General features: G+C 37.9%; 2 protein-coding genes and 1 long non-coding RNA gene across 3 annotated transcripts; 2 read left to right on the forward strand and 1 right to left on the reverse strand.

Annotated features, from left to right (window-relative positions):
- Nucleotides 1–434: 434 nt before the first annotated feature.
- Nucleotides 435–7,755, reverse strand: LOC137956537 (ACT domain-containing protein ACR12). The gene is made up of 10 exons (XM_068804076.1): nt 7,365–7,755; nt 6,127–6,181; nt 5,003–5,113; nt 4,311–4,405; nt 3,219–3,303; nt 3,064–3,123; nt 2,681–2,736; nt 1,886–1,991; nt 1,746–1,814; nt 435–741 (listed from the first exon to the last, which is right to left on the reverse strand). The coding sequence occupies exons 1-10, from the start codon at nt 7,523–7,525 to the stop codon at nt 679–681; spliced, it is 861 nt and encodes a 286-aa protein (XP_068660177.1). The 5' UTR covers nt 7,526–7,755; the 3' UTR covers nt 435–678.
- A 490-nt stretch (nt 7,756–8,245) lies between these two features.
- On the forward strand, nt 8,246–11,509 carry LOC137957175 (uncharacterized). The gene is made up of 5 exons (XR_011113319.1): nt 8,246–8,350; nt 8,476–8,588; nt 9,487–9,557; nt 10,106–10,173; nt 10,477–11,509. It is a non-coding gene; the product is annotated as an uncharacterized lncRNA (long non-coding RNA).
- Nucleotides 11,510–12,448: 939 nt separating this feature from the next.
- Nucleotides 12,449–14,484, forward strand: LOC137956186 (protein trichome birefringence-like 36). The gene is made up of 5 exons (XM_068803561.1): nt 12,449–12,842; nt 13,196–13,367; nt 13,490–13,671; nt 13,780–13,938; nt 13,999–14,484. Exons 1-5 carry the CDS (start codon nt 12,475–12,477, stop codon nt 14,306–14,308), a joined length of 1,191 nt encoding a protein of 396 aa, XP_068659662.1. The 5' UTR covers nt 12,449–12,474; the 3' UTR covers nt 14,309–14,484.
- Nucleotides 14,485–14,762: the final 278 nt, after the last annotated feature.

The following is a 14,762-nucleotide window of genomic DNA, read 5'->3' on the forward strand; positions in this document are numbered from 1 at the left end:
GGTTGTTACCTAATTATTCAGTTGTCCATCCCTGAAAATAGTCTATGTTATGTTGTAGATAGATTCAATTAATTATACTAACACCATATTTTTATTAATTAACATATAAATAAAAATTCCAACATCATACTGGCTCTAGAATACTAGAATTTTGAAATTTACATTGGAGTCTTATTAAAATAGTACATTAACACCACCTCAATGAAATTCCATCCCAAATGGACCTAATTTCATTGGTTATCAGTAAAATTGATCGGGAAAGTGATTATAAGCATTATAATGACTCAATGCCTTTGGTATAGCTGACGGTTATCCTTATTAACATACGTGCAACAGATGCCCTTTGAGAAAGCTTTCACCGTACCATATGCCTTTCTCCAGTTCAACCCCTTTCTATGCCTCCAAGTGGTCCACGAAGAACAAAAACCAAGAAATAATTAGGTATCCCATGCGCACTTGTGTACACCTCGTTATCTTCGTTGATCCAAGTTTGTCTACATTCACCATATGATGTTCATCTTTGCATATCGGTAAACTACGGACAAATAAGATTTGAAATTGAAGCATGGTTTAGGGATTCCGGCTCAAACGTGAAAACATGTTTTACCTAAAATGCATCAATCACCATAGATCAACTTGAGGAAACACGATTAAAACGAGACAGAGAAAGCTCGGCCCTCAGTAACTGTCTTCTTCAGTTTCAGGTCTTTTAAGATAGTACCGCAGACAATTTGTCAACACCTGCAGGTTTATATTTGTTATATCAGAACCAGATAAATTCTGAATCAATCATTTTCAACAATTGCTACTAAAAGTATACCATGGAGATGGAGAACTAAAGATTGGACAACATAGTTTTCTCTTAAAATTTGATTGGATAAAATTATTAGGACTAATTTTTTTTAAATCGAGTATACTTTTTGCGTCTCTACATACGTGGGATACAGTTTCCTTAGCCTAATTTTGTTTGGAGGACTGCAGTAAAAGCATATATTTTCTAGCTATCTGCTTCAGTTAAAATTACTCTTCAGTTTCCATACAATTACTCGTGTATTCATACCAAAGATCATGGTTGAACTCTTTGTCGAAACTCAGAAGAATTTGCTTAGAGGTAACCAATTCAAACCACCACCATGCCTCTTAGTCAACAGTGGCTCGTACTCGGGTTTGATGATGGTTACCCTTTGTGATTCCCTGGGTAAAAAAACCACCAGCTACATAACCGATGAGCATTGTGCAGCGGAGCCACTAGAGCCCCCTTGTACATTTTCTTACCTCTCTATAATATTTTCACCGTCTTCAAAGTTGCCAGGAGGTATGGTGCAGTGGCCATGTGCGACCTCAGGCAACCCAAACCTGATTGGATGCAAGCAGGAGTTGCCAAGCCAAATCTTGGTTGAACGTTTCCTTTTATTTTTCTTGTATATGATGATTGGATATGACAATTATCACACAAAGGAGCTCATCCCTCGATATTCCACTGGAGATGGAACTAGATCATTTCTTTTTTGTCTATACCTGTTAAATGCTAAATCTATTACTAGTTTAAGCTTAACAAAGGTCAGGCTTGCACCTGTAAGAGTTACAAGTGATCAAGCTATGTCATCTTCAAGCATGAGCACACACTCCAACTGAGCACATGATTCCAGGGCAAGATCCAACAATCACATTAACAGCTCAAAATTTTTTTGCAGGACATTATCCTAATTATAAATTGGAAAACAAGACAGCAGGACAAGGGTTACCTGTGACAAGGATGTATTTAATGCAGCACCTCTGTAGTTGACATGGAAACTGTCTTTGGCTACCAAACCCTGTTTCAGATAATTGAGGGTCATTGCATGAAACTTAATAATTATTAGAATAGAAGCACAAGAAAACATACTTCTGTGTCAATCTCAGCTGACTCCACATTAATATTAATATCAGTCATAATCTTGACGATTTCACTCAGTAGTCCAGGTCTGTCTGCTGTCTCTATGTACAGCAGGCTGAGAGAAATGGAAGGAAAAACCGCAGGATAAGGAAAAAAATATTTCTTAAGATTAAAAAATTTGTACAACTAGAACTTATTGACCAAGTAAAGATAACATGCAACCCTCCCAAAGAGAAACCAAAAATATTGGTACGTAAAAGTAATCCAATCCGTAATTGTAAATATGCTATTCTAATCATTTGAATATGAAGTTGCTATGCAGAAGAATAATCTCACTTATCTTGGGCTTGAAAAGACACAATGCTTGTTAGTTAGGATGAAACCTCCTAACTTCGGTTATCATTTTAATCCAGCTGTAAGATGGTACTAGAGCCAACCCAAGCTCATGTCTGTATTTTGTGTAACCTCTATCTTTGTTTTCTATAGCCCATGCTATATATGCTCACTATGTCTTGAACCAAGTTGTCAGTTTAGGCCTAGATGTGAGGAGTACTGGTGGGTAAAATACTCTTACCAATCCACAGTTGCATATGTGTTCCACATCTCAAGTTAGTTGTCTAAGAGTGAAAGTTCTTCCAAGAGGGGGAATAGTCCTACATTGGTTTGAGTTTGAAAATTTTTATGCTTTTTAGTAGGGAAAAGAACCTCCTAACTTTGGCTAGTCATTTCGGAAAGAACTAATCCAACTTTAACAAGTAATCCGGGATACTGGAAAGTGTCAACATATTATGCAAATTAACCAACCTTCTTTTAGGTCCATCATCCTTAAGATGTATATGTGTGGTAATATCAACATCAAGCTGCCAACAACAGCACTAACGGTTAGGATAATAATAACCCAGGTGTCAAGAAAAGTGAAATAGACACTGCAAACATGAAACTTATTAAGAAAACTTGGCAAAACTATCTCACCACTCTTGGTAGATCAAAATATAGTGCAGGATAGTGCAGGTTTTTTAGCTAAAGCAGCATTTTGAAATGACAACTTAATGATCATATCCAGTGTCTGATAATATCAGTGATGTAATTTCTCACGTTCAAGTTCCACACCTTATGAAGCCAGCCTCGGAACAACTAAAAAATGATAATAAAAAAGAATTTATTTTTTCTCAAATAAACACACAAACCTTCTTCTCTGGGGCCTTTACTCCAAAAGCCTCACCCATTGCCAGCTGTTCACTAGATTCCTATCAAGAAAGAAACAGAAAAAAAGCTAATAATCAAAAGAAATTTTATGAAAGTACTGCCTAGAAAAGAAACAGCTTGTATTGCTGCAACATACTGGGTGATACTTTAGAAGATTGTTAATGATTGTGAGCCGGATTCTCTCCAACATGTCAGGATCCTCAACTTTACGGCCAGTAGCCCTGAGAAATGTTATTAACACATCCTTTCAGTACTATTGACACAATCAAGAACTTAAAATAATAAAAGACGCCATCGCTAGACCTTCAGACAGGCAACTGGTTGTCACTGCTACAAATTTCAGACACAAAAACCATGAGGAGAGATAAAACACACGCAACTCTAGGAAGCCTCATGTAAGACTGTGCAGGGTAAGTTCAAAATCTATTGAGGGAAAATGCTATGAATTCTTGTGGTGAATGGAGAGTAGTTGCTTTCAGTGTATCGGAGTGACAATATTTGCATGACTCCAAAACACCTCATCCCAAATCAACCAAGCTTTATCAGTTTTGTTAGCTGCTGATGACAATTGAACAGTTCCTACAGGGAAGTATATTTTGGGGGACTTGTCCACGAAATGTAGGATGTGAATAATTTACCGTTACTGCTCCTAATACTCTTGAGAACCACATAGATGTTACAGAGAAAGATATCCACCACCCTTGAATGAATGACCACATATAGAACCTATCACTTAGTCAAAAAATAAATATAGAACCCAAAAGCTCCCAGTTGTTTTTCTGCAAACTGCTGATACTAAATTAAAAAAAATAACAACAACTAATCTTTCAGCCTTCTTTAAAACAAAATCTTCAGACTTCAACTAGTTTCAGTCTATATGATATGTTTTTGTTTTGCATGACAATTTTCTTCAAAAAAATTTGTTGGGACAAAAAAGACTTCGTTTTTTCAAAAGCAAAAGTTCATTAAAGGTTAGCTTGATGCTGAGATTGGTTCCACCCTAGACAATGACATGACTTGAAGATTAAATTTTTAAAAGTTGCAAAGTCTCCAGTTTAATGTTTCTCTCCTTATTCCAGGACTAGCAATAGGTTCAAGAACTCAAGTAAATAAGGTCGATGGATTTGAAGATCTCCCACATCACCTCAACCACCTATAATGATCAGTCAAGCTTCTGCTGTAATATTAATAAACATGTACAGAAACCAAAATATCCTCACATACTCACCCTCGTGTAATGAAAAATTTAGTTTTTACTACAGATGCTTCAGTTGTGACAGTTCCTTTAGAGACATCTAATCCTTGATCTTTGAGGGCCTTCATCTGCAAAGAGTAGAAGAACAAAAAATATCACAAACTCTTTTTTTTTTTTTTCTATAACAAAACATCAAGAACACAAAAAGAATTCTCTCCAGATAATTTTGTATGAAGGAAATCAATTACGAAAAGAAGTAAAGATTGATATAGGCCATCTACAATGTAAATTCTCAAGGACAAACTCTCATCTAGAGTGCAGTATTTATTTCGTAGGTACTCTCTCCACAAGGCAATTGTAATGAATGTTAACAAGCTGCATAAGTCACGTTCGTGCTAATGGAAATTATCAGGCTTCCAATTGGCTTAATTTTTTTACTTCGACAATCTGCTCAACAAATAGGTAGCGCTGTGCATCACATGAAACTCTACAGTTGCCTTTTTCAAGTAAAATTTTGGCAGAAAAGTATCCGTGTATTTTGATTCACTCCAGCTTACCTTCAAGAAATTCCTTTTTTTTTGGTGAAAAAGTGAAAGAAGCTTCATTTTAAGTAGTCGATAAAGTTTGAGACTATCCAAAAGTACAAGTTGTATTTGTCAAGGATAAAATTACAAGTAGCATGTTGAATCAAATAGCTTGAAAAAAGTTTGCAAATGACTGGCTACCGTATCAACAAGAGCCCCCAAACGATCCCCAAAGCTAAGCTGTACAATTGTGGCATCTGAATCTGTATCTTGGTCTATCACAATTATTGGCATCGGAACGGAATCAGCATCCTAGCAAAAAATCCACCACTAAAATTAGTGGTTGGATTATGCACATATGATAATATAAGTAAGAAAAAGTATGGAATCATTCACCAAAACAATATTTGCTAGCTAAAGAATATTTACATCTGGCATCTACATGCTAAAGCTACATGCCACATTAGGAATTTATTGTTTAAAATTTTTGGTAACACATGGAGGGCTTCTTCACAGTTGGGAGGCTTGTGCTCCTGACTATCGCTGGAGACAGCAAGGACCACAACTCCACCAGTGATCCTGGATGCACATTCTTATGCACTTTGAGAACAGTGGAATCAAGATAGAATGTGATGCTTTCAAATCTTGAGCAGATAAGGAAAGACATCAATTAAGGCTCTTCTGTAGAGTTTCACATAGACAGTACCATTCTATAAAACCTCAACAAAGAAAGCCAATTGTTATCAAGTTATCATCCAGAAAAAATCTGGTAAGTGAAGGAATCATTAGCTAGTTGTCATTCACTGGACACTCAATTAAGTGAAAGAACTATTTGGCTATATGGGTAACTAATGTCATGATTCTAATGTACTGCACAAATTTTCTGTAAAACTGTTGAGTCCAAAATTCTAAGAAGCTAATTTTAGGATGGGTAAATTCATGAAACAGGGAATCCACCAGAAAATAATCCAGTTGTACCTTCAGTCCCTCAATTTTGTTCAACAGATTCTATAGAGACTGGTGAACCAAAATTTTAAATTGTTCAATTGAGAAAACCTGATGCATATCAGCTCAACAATTATCATGAAGAGAAGTGACACCTAAAGAATCATCATCTAACAAGGATTCTTGTTCAAAAGCACAAGCATCTAATACGTTCATGTTTAAAAGAGCAATAACCTAAGCATTCAATCAACTTAGGAGTTTCTCCACTCAGAACAGCAATTTTCCACTAAACCTGGCAAATTCTGTCATCAAACCACCGAAACAAAGAACTTAGAAAAGTGAATCTGCTTCAAATTAGGGGTAGCAAAAATGTCACTAACCGTGGAAGATGGTCCCATTACATTTGATGAGTTGATAGAAACTTGAAAAAGATCCCTACGACATTGATTAAGTAACACTCAGAATCAATACTCCAAAGGAATAAAATGCAACAATCACATGAACCATAGATTCAAATAAAGAGGCTTAGGAATAATATCACAAGATTTTTTTTAAATGAATGCAAAATTTATCTAATTATTGAAACTGATGGGAGACCACTGATCATACAACAATCAGATTCACATCTTGAAATATCATGAAGCCATCTTCCACCCATAAGGAAAAAAATGAGACATGCAGAGATAAAAATTGCTATATAATATCTTAAAAGAAGAAGTGCAATCATGAAAATTATATAAGAAAAACTATACATAGAAAAGCCATTTTCCTACAGCTTATGTACATAATACACTAGGAATCATAGACATAGATGTCATAAATCTGAGCAAAAGTTGAATATAAGAGGCACATCAGCTTAGCATCAGCTCAAAACAGCTATTATTGTACAAGAACAAATGGTACCTTGCCAACATTTTTTTCACATTTATCAGCAAAAAAACAACGCTTTATAATGTCCGACAACAAAAATACCACTAAAAGAGTCTCTGCCGTATGACAAGAATAAAAATGGAATGCTAGCAATAAACACAGCTGCATAGAAACATTAATTCATACTCAAAGATCCAATGACTCTTGAGAAAAAAGTCAAACAATTATAACTGTCGATATGCCTTAATGTTTTCCTGTTTTTAGATACATAAAAGTTGAAATGAACAAAGACTAATCACATCAACCTACCGAGAAAGTTGAATCTCATAGAGGAAGAACAATATGTGCTCAGCTCAGGGTTGGAATTAAATGATTACTAAACTGCTTTTTCTACAACTGTAATCACAAAAACTACGTATGCAAATATGAAACAACTCTTGCAACTGTAACATAATACAGTACAAGTATTAATTAAGTTGAGACAACCATTGGTGAATCTGCGGAAAATAACAGTGATGGGCATGAGTAACTAAAAACAGATCTAAATCAGAACTCCGATCTCATCAGACAAAATTATACCATAATCGGCCGCTAAATCATCGCTCTGGTCTCAATCAACCCAAAACTTTTTAAGTTCCTTTCAGCACAACTGTTTAAGTCACTATTGTCATCGCATAGTCCAATCAAACACAAACAATTCAAAGCCATAAACTCACGGTATACTCTTAAGAGCAGGAACCTGTGTCACCTTTTACGAACAAGGCCCAAGCCGGAAGTTACGGTTCCATCGCGCAGGAGAGAGATGCGGGAAACCTCGGACGAAGGAGTGAGAGATCGAAACCCTACATCAGAGACTCTAGATCGAGAGAGAACGAACGAAGAAGCTGAGAAAATGTTGGAGACGGCCATGGCAACGACTTTGCTCCACCTCCTGCTGATGATTTGTCCAGAATTGCAAACAGAGTAGGCGCAGTTTCAGTCAGTTTATCCCCCGTCGAAAAGGCGGAACCCAAAAGGCATGGCACCTCGGTTCGCACGCCTGGACGTAATAGCTTTCCGCCTCGATTCCACTTCCGTACCGTACGCCTGTTTACTACAGAAGTCCGAAGCCAGCGTCAGGCTGTCGATGGGTTGAAGCCCAAAACCTAAACGCAAAACGAATGGTGATGGCCCTCAAAGACTGTGGGTCGCCTTCGCACTTTGATGGCACATGCCCGCAATCGGGATGGGGAGCCCAGTCAATCCAAGAACGAGCCGAGTCAACTCGGTTAGATGCTGGCGTTACGTAGCCTCAATTCCGTTACCTAGTCGTTACATGGTCTTCGTAACGACCGATACGACGTTACAAGAGGAATGTAACGGATGATTCTCATTAAAGGGACTATTTACATAATTAACGGCCGATATGATAAAGTAACGTAGTTATTTATGGTAAAAAACCGTCCCGTTATTTTATGGTTCGTCCGTTACATAACGAGTGTCGGCCGTTTATTACGTGTGTAACGTAATACCGGACGTTACGTTACATAACGTATCGGTATCGGATTGTTCTGATCGTCCTTTTCTTCTTCCCTTTCTGAAGCCAACACAAAACTTCTTCGTCTTCACCGATCGCTAATCCCGGGAACCTTTGTGGGCCTCCTCATCCTCTCCCTCAGTCTCGTTGGCGACACCATGTGCGGAGGAGTCTCCCTCGCCGGACGATCGTGTATTCATCCCTTCACTGGCTAACAGGTACGCGCTTCCCTTGTGTTTCTTTCTCTATTGTTCTTACTTGAGAGTCGAGGTTTTCTCTCCGTAATTGCCAGAAAAATACAACTCCCTCTTCTCTACATCTCACAACTCGCAAATAACTACAGAGGCAAGCGTTGGCAGGAGAATCGCTCTGTTGAGTGTCGGAGAGCTGTGATCAGCATGGGCGCGCTGTGTTGGGTCCCGCCGCAACGTTCGCTCTTTTCAGACCTCTCTCAAGGTTCGCTGCGGTTTCTGAATCTAAATTTTATCGCATTTTTCGCTCCCAAAACTTGTATAAATATGAAACAAGCATTTTGTTTTTGAAAATATATCTGCAGTCTTCAATGAATGTTTGTTCAAAGACTATTCATTATTTCTGGCTTTCGATGTTCTTCTTTAATTTTTCCCTGTACTCTGGATTACTTCAGCATGGGGTATATACCATTAATTTGGTTTGTGGACTGATTCTTGGAATTATTTGGGCATTGTAGTTTTCAAATATTGAGATGACAAGTCGCATTCAAAATGGTTTCTTGGTTTTGTGGTTCCCTAAAGTCCATGTGGGCTAACAATGGCGTGTCAGTAGAGACGGATAATAAGATGGTTTTGGTAGAAGTCTTGGACTTATAAGTCGAAGGTATGCCTCTTAACATTGCAAAGTCATTAACTATTTTTTCCCCCTCTCATTAGTTAATGACTTTGTAATGGAGCATGCCCAATTACCAATAGTCCTAGAGTTAGTCCAAGTCTAGTCTTTGTTTCTGCTCTTTGCCTCATATATGTATTTCACATCTCTAGTCTAACTGACTGTTTGCTCTATTGGGTCTGAGTGTGAGAGGGAGCTGTGGCCTGTTGGTGAAAAGAAGAGGTTGACTAATAAGTAGGGAACATACCTGCAAAAATTGTCTATTCTTTTTCAGATTTCTATCTTTGAAACGGAGAGCTCTACATTCTTTATTGTTACAATTCAACAATCTGTTTTATCTTTTTTTATTGTTGATTGCACCTGCACACTGCACACCTGACTGTGAGACTTGAACCCAAGATTCATTTAGAAACCTTCCCATATGACCATTGAGCCCAATGTACAATCCACAATAATAATCAGTTTATTAAATTATCAATTTGTTTTTCAGGCACGTGGGACACCAAGGCTCTGACAAAAGAAATGGAGCTCCTGGGATCTGTTCTGGAGGTTGTTTAAGCAGTAAGTCTTCTCAATAACTAGTCTTGTTTAAAGGGTGAAATCTGTTCAATAGTGTCCTTCTAGGTGTGAAAATCAATTTAACACCTGTTGTTTGATTTCATACACATTATTATTGACTTCTTGGGGCTAGTGCCATGGAATAATCTACCTGTTTGTAGGACTTTGCTTGCACAATGAACATGTTGGATATCAACCTTGTTCCACAAAGCTGTGCTTGCTATAACTATGTTTTTTTTGTATACAAGTACTTTACTTAATATCTCAAAGCTTTAGGTCAAATTTCTGTTCCTATTATTCCTGTCAAACACTATCTGGCTGCTAATTAGTGCTTCTGTATCTATGGAAGAAATTCTTTATAGAGTACTATTAGGTCAATAATTTTTTTTGTCTTTTATTGAATTATTTATTCAACTGGTAATACTTCGTTTCCCCAACATTGTCCCTTACTTTTGTTTCTTTTCTCTTTTTTGACTTTTTTGGTAGTAGAGTTTGGTTATAGCAACTTGTTGAATAGAAATTTTTATTTTTCTTATCTCACTATATGTTAGGAAAAGAGTTTATCTGGGAGAGAAATAAAAGCAAATGACCTTTTTGGAAGATGAAATAGGCTTACAAGGTATTTTCTAATTTTGGTAATTATTTTGAGATGTTTCTGGGTATCCCTACCCATTTATCTGCTAATTTTGCTTGTTACATTTTATTTTCTCATTTCTGAATCACCATCTTTTCATAGTCTTGGTATCTTCAACTGCGTTATTAAAATTCTTGTTTTTACAGAAAAAGAGAAATGCTGCTTACTTGTTGTTCTTCAGTGATGTACTTCCCCGCTATAATTGTAGACTTTTTAAATTCAAAAGAGAAATTATGCCCTACTTTAAAACATTTCACAGTATTTCATGGTTTATTGTGTTATTTTCAGAAACACACTTGTTAATTGGATTTGAGTCTCAAAAGAAAGTGGCTGAATCTTCTGTTGTAGCCACTAATCACTGGAGGAATTGGGATTCATGCTGCTTCAATTCTTTTAGGATCTCGAATTGGTCAGCTTCGCCTTGTGTATTTTGATCAGATAGCTTTAAAGTATCTTTCTTCTCCCCGAAATTGAACTCATTTTTCAAGCTGATGATACTTATATTCATGAATTTCTTGCTATATGATCAAAACGTTGATGCTTGTTGCAGTCATTTGAAATGTTATTTACTGTGGCTAATAGTTATTGGAGTCCTGAATCAATTACATTATTGGTTATTGGAAGTCTGATAACTATTTCATTGTGATTTGCTGATCAACCCATTCATAAATACTATAATCAGTAGGACCGATTATTTACAGAACAAATCTAACTGGATTTGTATCATATTACCCACGAGGGCTGAATCAAATATTGGATGGTTAGAGAATTCCTATAGTCTTTAACTTTTTTTCTTTTCAGTGATAGGATGATTTTGTTCTTGTATTCTTCATTCTCTTAAAACTTTCAGCCTTTTTTATCCACTGACGTATTGTATTATGTGAAAAAAAGTACTAGTTTTATCATTTAATCAACATGCTGTGGCCACCCCATTAGCCTTCAGAAGCATTTTTCATCCATCTTCCGAGAGTATCAAATGGAAGCAGAAGTCATGTTAGATGATGCATCCTTTGAAGATGAAGTTCTTGATGGCCGCCTGATTTCGTTGTTGGATTGCATTGATAATATAGATAAGAAGGTGGCTCCTACTTTTTGAAGTTTATTTATATAATTCTATCTATTAGGATACTACTGTTAGAATAACCTAGGATCTAATTTATTCTCTATCCAGTGACTGTACAACAGCATTCATTCCCTTCATGTCAGCAATGATTTATTTTTCTCTTCTATCAACCCATGACACACAAATGTGGAGCCAAAAGACGTTTTATTAATAATGTTTAGTGGCAGAGGACTATATAATTCTCTGAGATATTTTATCTTTAAAGATCATGTATTTAAGTTTATAATAGAACTTTATATGATGTTTCTTTTCCTACCTCTTGTCATCCTTTCAATATCTTCTGACATGTTTAACATCTAAACCACGTGGGCCACCTTTAAGGAGTGGAACCTACTTTAAGACTCTATTGAGAGGGGACAACGTCTTCTCTCTTCTTCTGTCACAAATGCAGGAAGCTCTTCTCTACCAGCTGAAGGGAGGGAGGGACGGAACATCTCTCTCCTCCCCCTCCTGCTCCCATTTCTAGCTCTAGAGCAGAGTAAGAGTGGAGAGGAGGGGTACCTCTCCCAACCCCTTTTCTGTCTACAGTCTACACATTGGAGATGGGTTGTGGGCTATGTCAGAATCCTGGAATTCCGATTGATATATTTCATGTATTAGATTGCAATTTGCAATATCCTGTTTTTGGCTTAAAAATAATAAAATAATAAAAATAAATATGAATAACTCCAAATCAAGGATATATCAAAGAAGAAAAGTTACCCGTGGGTAACCTCTAATAAGTTAAATTACTTAAGATTAAGAATTCAAACACTTCAGCATCTTAATGAGTTTAAGAATTTGGCAAAACGAGCTCAATATTTCTTGAGCCTTGTACGCACTAGACCAAGCCTGAGTTTGGTTCAATCTGTTTTAACGAAGACGTCTGAAAATGCTGCTCTAAAACGGACAACGAGCTCACCCATGTCAACGGCAATCATCGTGCGAGTAAATGCAGGCGAGAAAGTCGATACTTCACTTTGCTAGACCGGCTAGTGGCGAACACAAGGATGAGAAAACCAGACATCGTTAGTGCCTATCATGGCCTGAACAAAAAGAACATTGCCCCACTCCTCCGTAACTCAAGCCTTGAACCCATGCAACTACAGTCAATCATCAACCTCCCCCCACACACTTTTCATTTTATTATTAATACCAAATTCTCACACTAAATTTCCCTACCAATGGCGCATCTCACTCACCCCCCCTCCCTCTTCTTCTTCTTCTTCTTCTTCTTCTTCTTCTTCAGTATCTTATTCCTGTCTCTGAGTTCTCTCTGCTACTGTCAGTCCCAAGAAATCGACGACATTGAGGAGGACCTCCGGTGGCTCGATGAGAAAGAAGAGGACGTGGGCGTTGTTCAAAGTCGTTGGATACCTCGGAACAGAGATTGCGATTTAGCAGTTGGAAGATGGGTTTACGACGAGTCCTACCCTCTATACGACGTGAACTGCCCTTACATAAGTACTAAGGTGAGCTGCCAAAAGAACGGCCGCCCGGATTCTGACTACCAGAAATGGAGGTGGAAGCCTCACGGTTGCTCGATCCCGAGGTAATGGAAACGGAACTGAGTGTATGAACAAGGGTACTGGCTAACTGTTTGCTTGTAGAAAAGTCTAATTTTGTATAGAAGCAAGCTCTTGCAGGTTAAAAAGCTCTGATTTGATTGCCCAGTAAAGGGAAATTTGTGTCGAGGAAGATTAACAGATGAATTAGAATTTAGAACCCACGAATCGAACCATTTCCCAAGTTAATTTGGTCGATTGATCAATATTTTTGTCTACAAGTCCTGAGGAGCTACCTTTCGGTTTTCTGTATTCTGAATATGGAAGCAAGTATAAAATTTTGTATTTATTCAACGTAGTGAATACTTCTCAGTACAAAATACTGTCCTTGCTGTTCCAGATTTAATGCCCTGAAGTTTCTTGGAAGGATGAGAGGAAAGAGGATGATGCTAGTGGGGGACTCAATAATGAGGAACCAATGGGAATCCCTTGTTTGTCTGATCCATGGCGTCCTCCCACCTGAAATGAAGGCAGTCACCTACAATGGCCCTGCCATGGCGTTTCATGCCTCAGTAAGATGCTTCTACCCTTCCTGTTCTTCTTGCTAATTGGTTTAATTTCAGAGTGGGAGAGCGGGAGATTGGATCAGATTATTACGAAATGCAAACATAAATTTACACAATAATGGTTTCAGGAATTCGAGGCTTCAATTGAGTTTACCTGGGCTCCTTTTCTGGTAGAGCTCAGTGTAGACGGAAACAACAAAAGAATTCTCCACCTAGACTCTATTGAAGAGAATGCCAAGTACTGGAGGGGTGTTGACGTTTTGGTGTTCGATTCTGCTCACTGGTGGACACATTCAGATGAATGGAGCTCGTAGGAAATTTGATTCCACTCTTTTCTACTCTATTTCATTTCAGTTTCTTCTCCTGTTTGAGACTGATATTCGTCCACAAAACAAATGAATTCAAAACATGACTCCAGATGGGACTTCTTCATGGAGGGAGGGAGAATCTTCACAGGTCTGAACCCAATGGTAGCATACGAGAAGGGACTTACAACCTGGTCCAAATGGGTAGATTTAAACCTAAATCCCCAGAAAACTCGCGTCATTTTCCGAAGCGTTTCTCCTCGCCACAACAGGTATTCCCGAAACTTTACCTCTGATGAGTCTTTAAAACCAACTTGTTGAATGTTTCGCAGGGAGAATGGGCTGAAATGCTATAATCAGAAAGAGCCTTTGGGTTACTTCAAACACAAGCCTCATATACCAGGACAATACGTGGTGCTTCAAGCAGTGCTGAGGAGAACGAGATTTCCAGTTCATTTACTGGACATCACGGAGATGTCTGCTCTCCGGCGAGACGGCCACCCTTCTGTGTACTCGAGGGTCTCGAATGAAGCAGTGAGAACAAACCACCCTGTTCATGCCCCTGACTGTAGCCACTGGTGCCAGCCAGGCGTGCCTGATGCCTGGAACGAGATGCTGTATATGCTACTTCTCAAAGATTGAGCTTCTCTTTTATCTTCTTTACTTTAGAAGGCTGGAAGGTTATGTACCCCATACGAGGACATTGTGTAAGTGTGTTACATAAGCACAAAGCATGACATATTTTGCTTGCTTATTACTGTTCTTGACCTTGTTACTTCGCATTGGTCTTGAAAATTTACAATTAAAAAAACTGAAATCTACATCTAATCCCATTTTGTGAAGCTTTACATCTAATCCACAGCCTTTAAATCAAACTCTTCAATCAACTAAGATGCTTGAAGTGACTACTAGGATTATGGGAGTTGTTGGCTCCTCACCAAACTGAGTTGAATGATGGCGCGTGCTGTGCAAACTTATTTTTCTCTCTTTCTTTACTCATTGAAGGGCATAAATGATGGAATCCAATGGTTCTGTCTTTTTCAGTTCTTTAGTCCTCAGATAGAGCACCACTTGTATTCACATAGATTAGAATATT

Source organism: Aristolochia californica, unplaced genomic scaffold (assembly GCF_029961685.1).
Source record: "Aristolochia californica isolate CCGP_79_NKW_82.1479 unplaced genomic scaffold, dmAriCali1.0.hap1 SCAF_2, whole genome shotgun sequence".
NCBI classification, from domain to species: Eukaryota; Viridiplantae; Streptophyta; class Magnoliopsida; order Piperales; family Aristolochiaceae; genus Aristolochia; species Aristolochia californica.

Coding starts and splice junctions, on each gene's coding strand:
- LOC137956537 (XM_068804076.1), bottom strand. CDS start 7,525: ATGGCCGTCTCCAACATTTTCTCAGCTTCTTCGTTCGTTCTCTCTCGA. Junction 6,182..7,364: donor TTGGGCCTTGTTCGTAAAAG/GTGACACAGGTT, acceptor TCAATGTCGTAG/GGATCTTTTTCAAGTTTCTA. Junction 742..1,745: donor TAAATACATCCTTGTCACAG/GTAACCCTTGTC, acceptor ATAAACCTGCAG/GTGTTGACAAATTGTCTGCG.
- LOC137956186 (XM_068803561.1), top strand. CDS start 12,475: ATGGCGCATCTCACTCACCCCCCCTCCCTCTTCTTCTTCTTCTTCTTC. Junction 12,843..13,195: donor CACGGTTGCTCGATCCCGAG/GTAATGGAAACG, acceptor TTGCTGTTCCAG/ATTTAATGCCCTGAAGTTTC. Junction 13,672..13,779: donor CATTCAGATGAATGGAGCTC/GTAGGAAATTTG, acceptor ACATGACTCCAG/ATGGGACTTCTTCATGGAGG.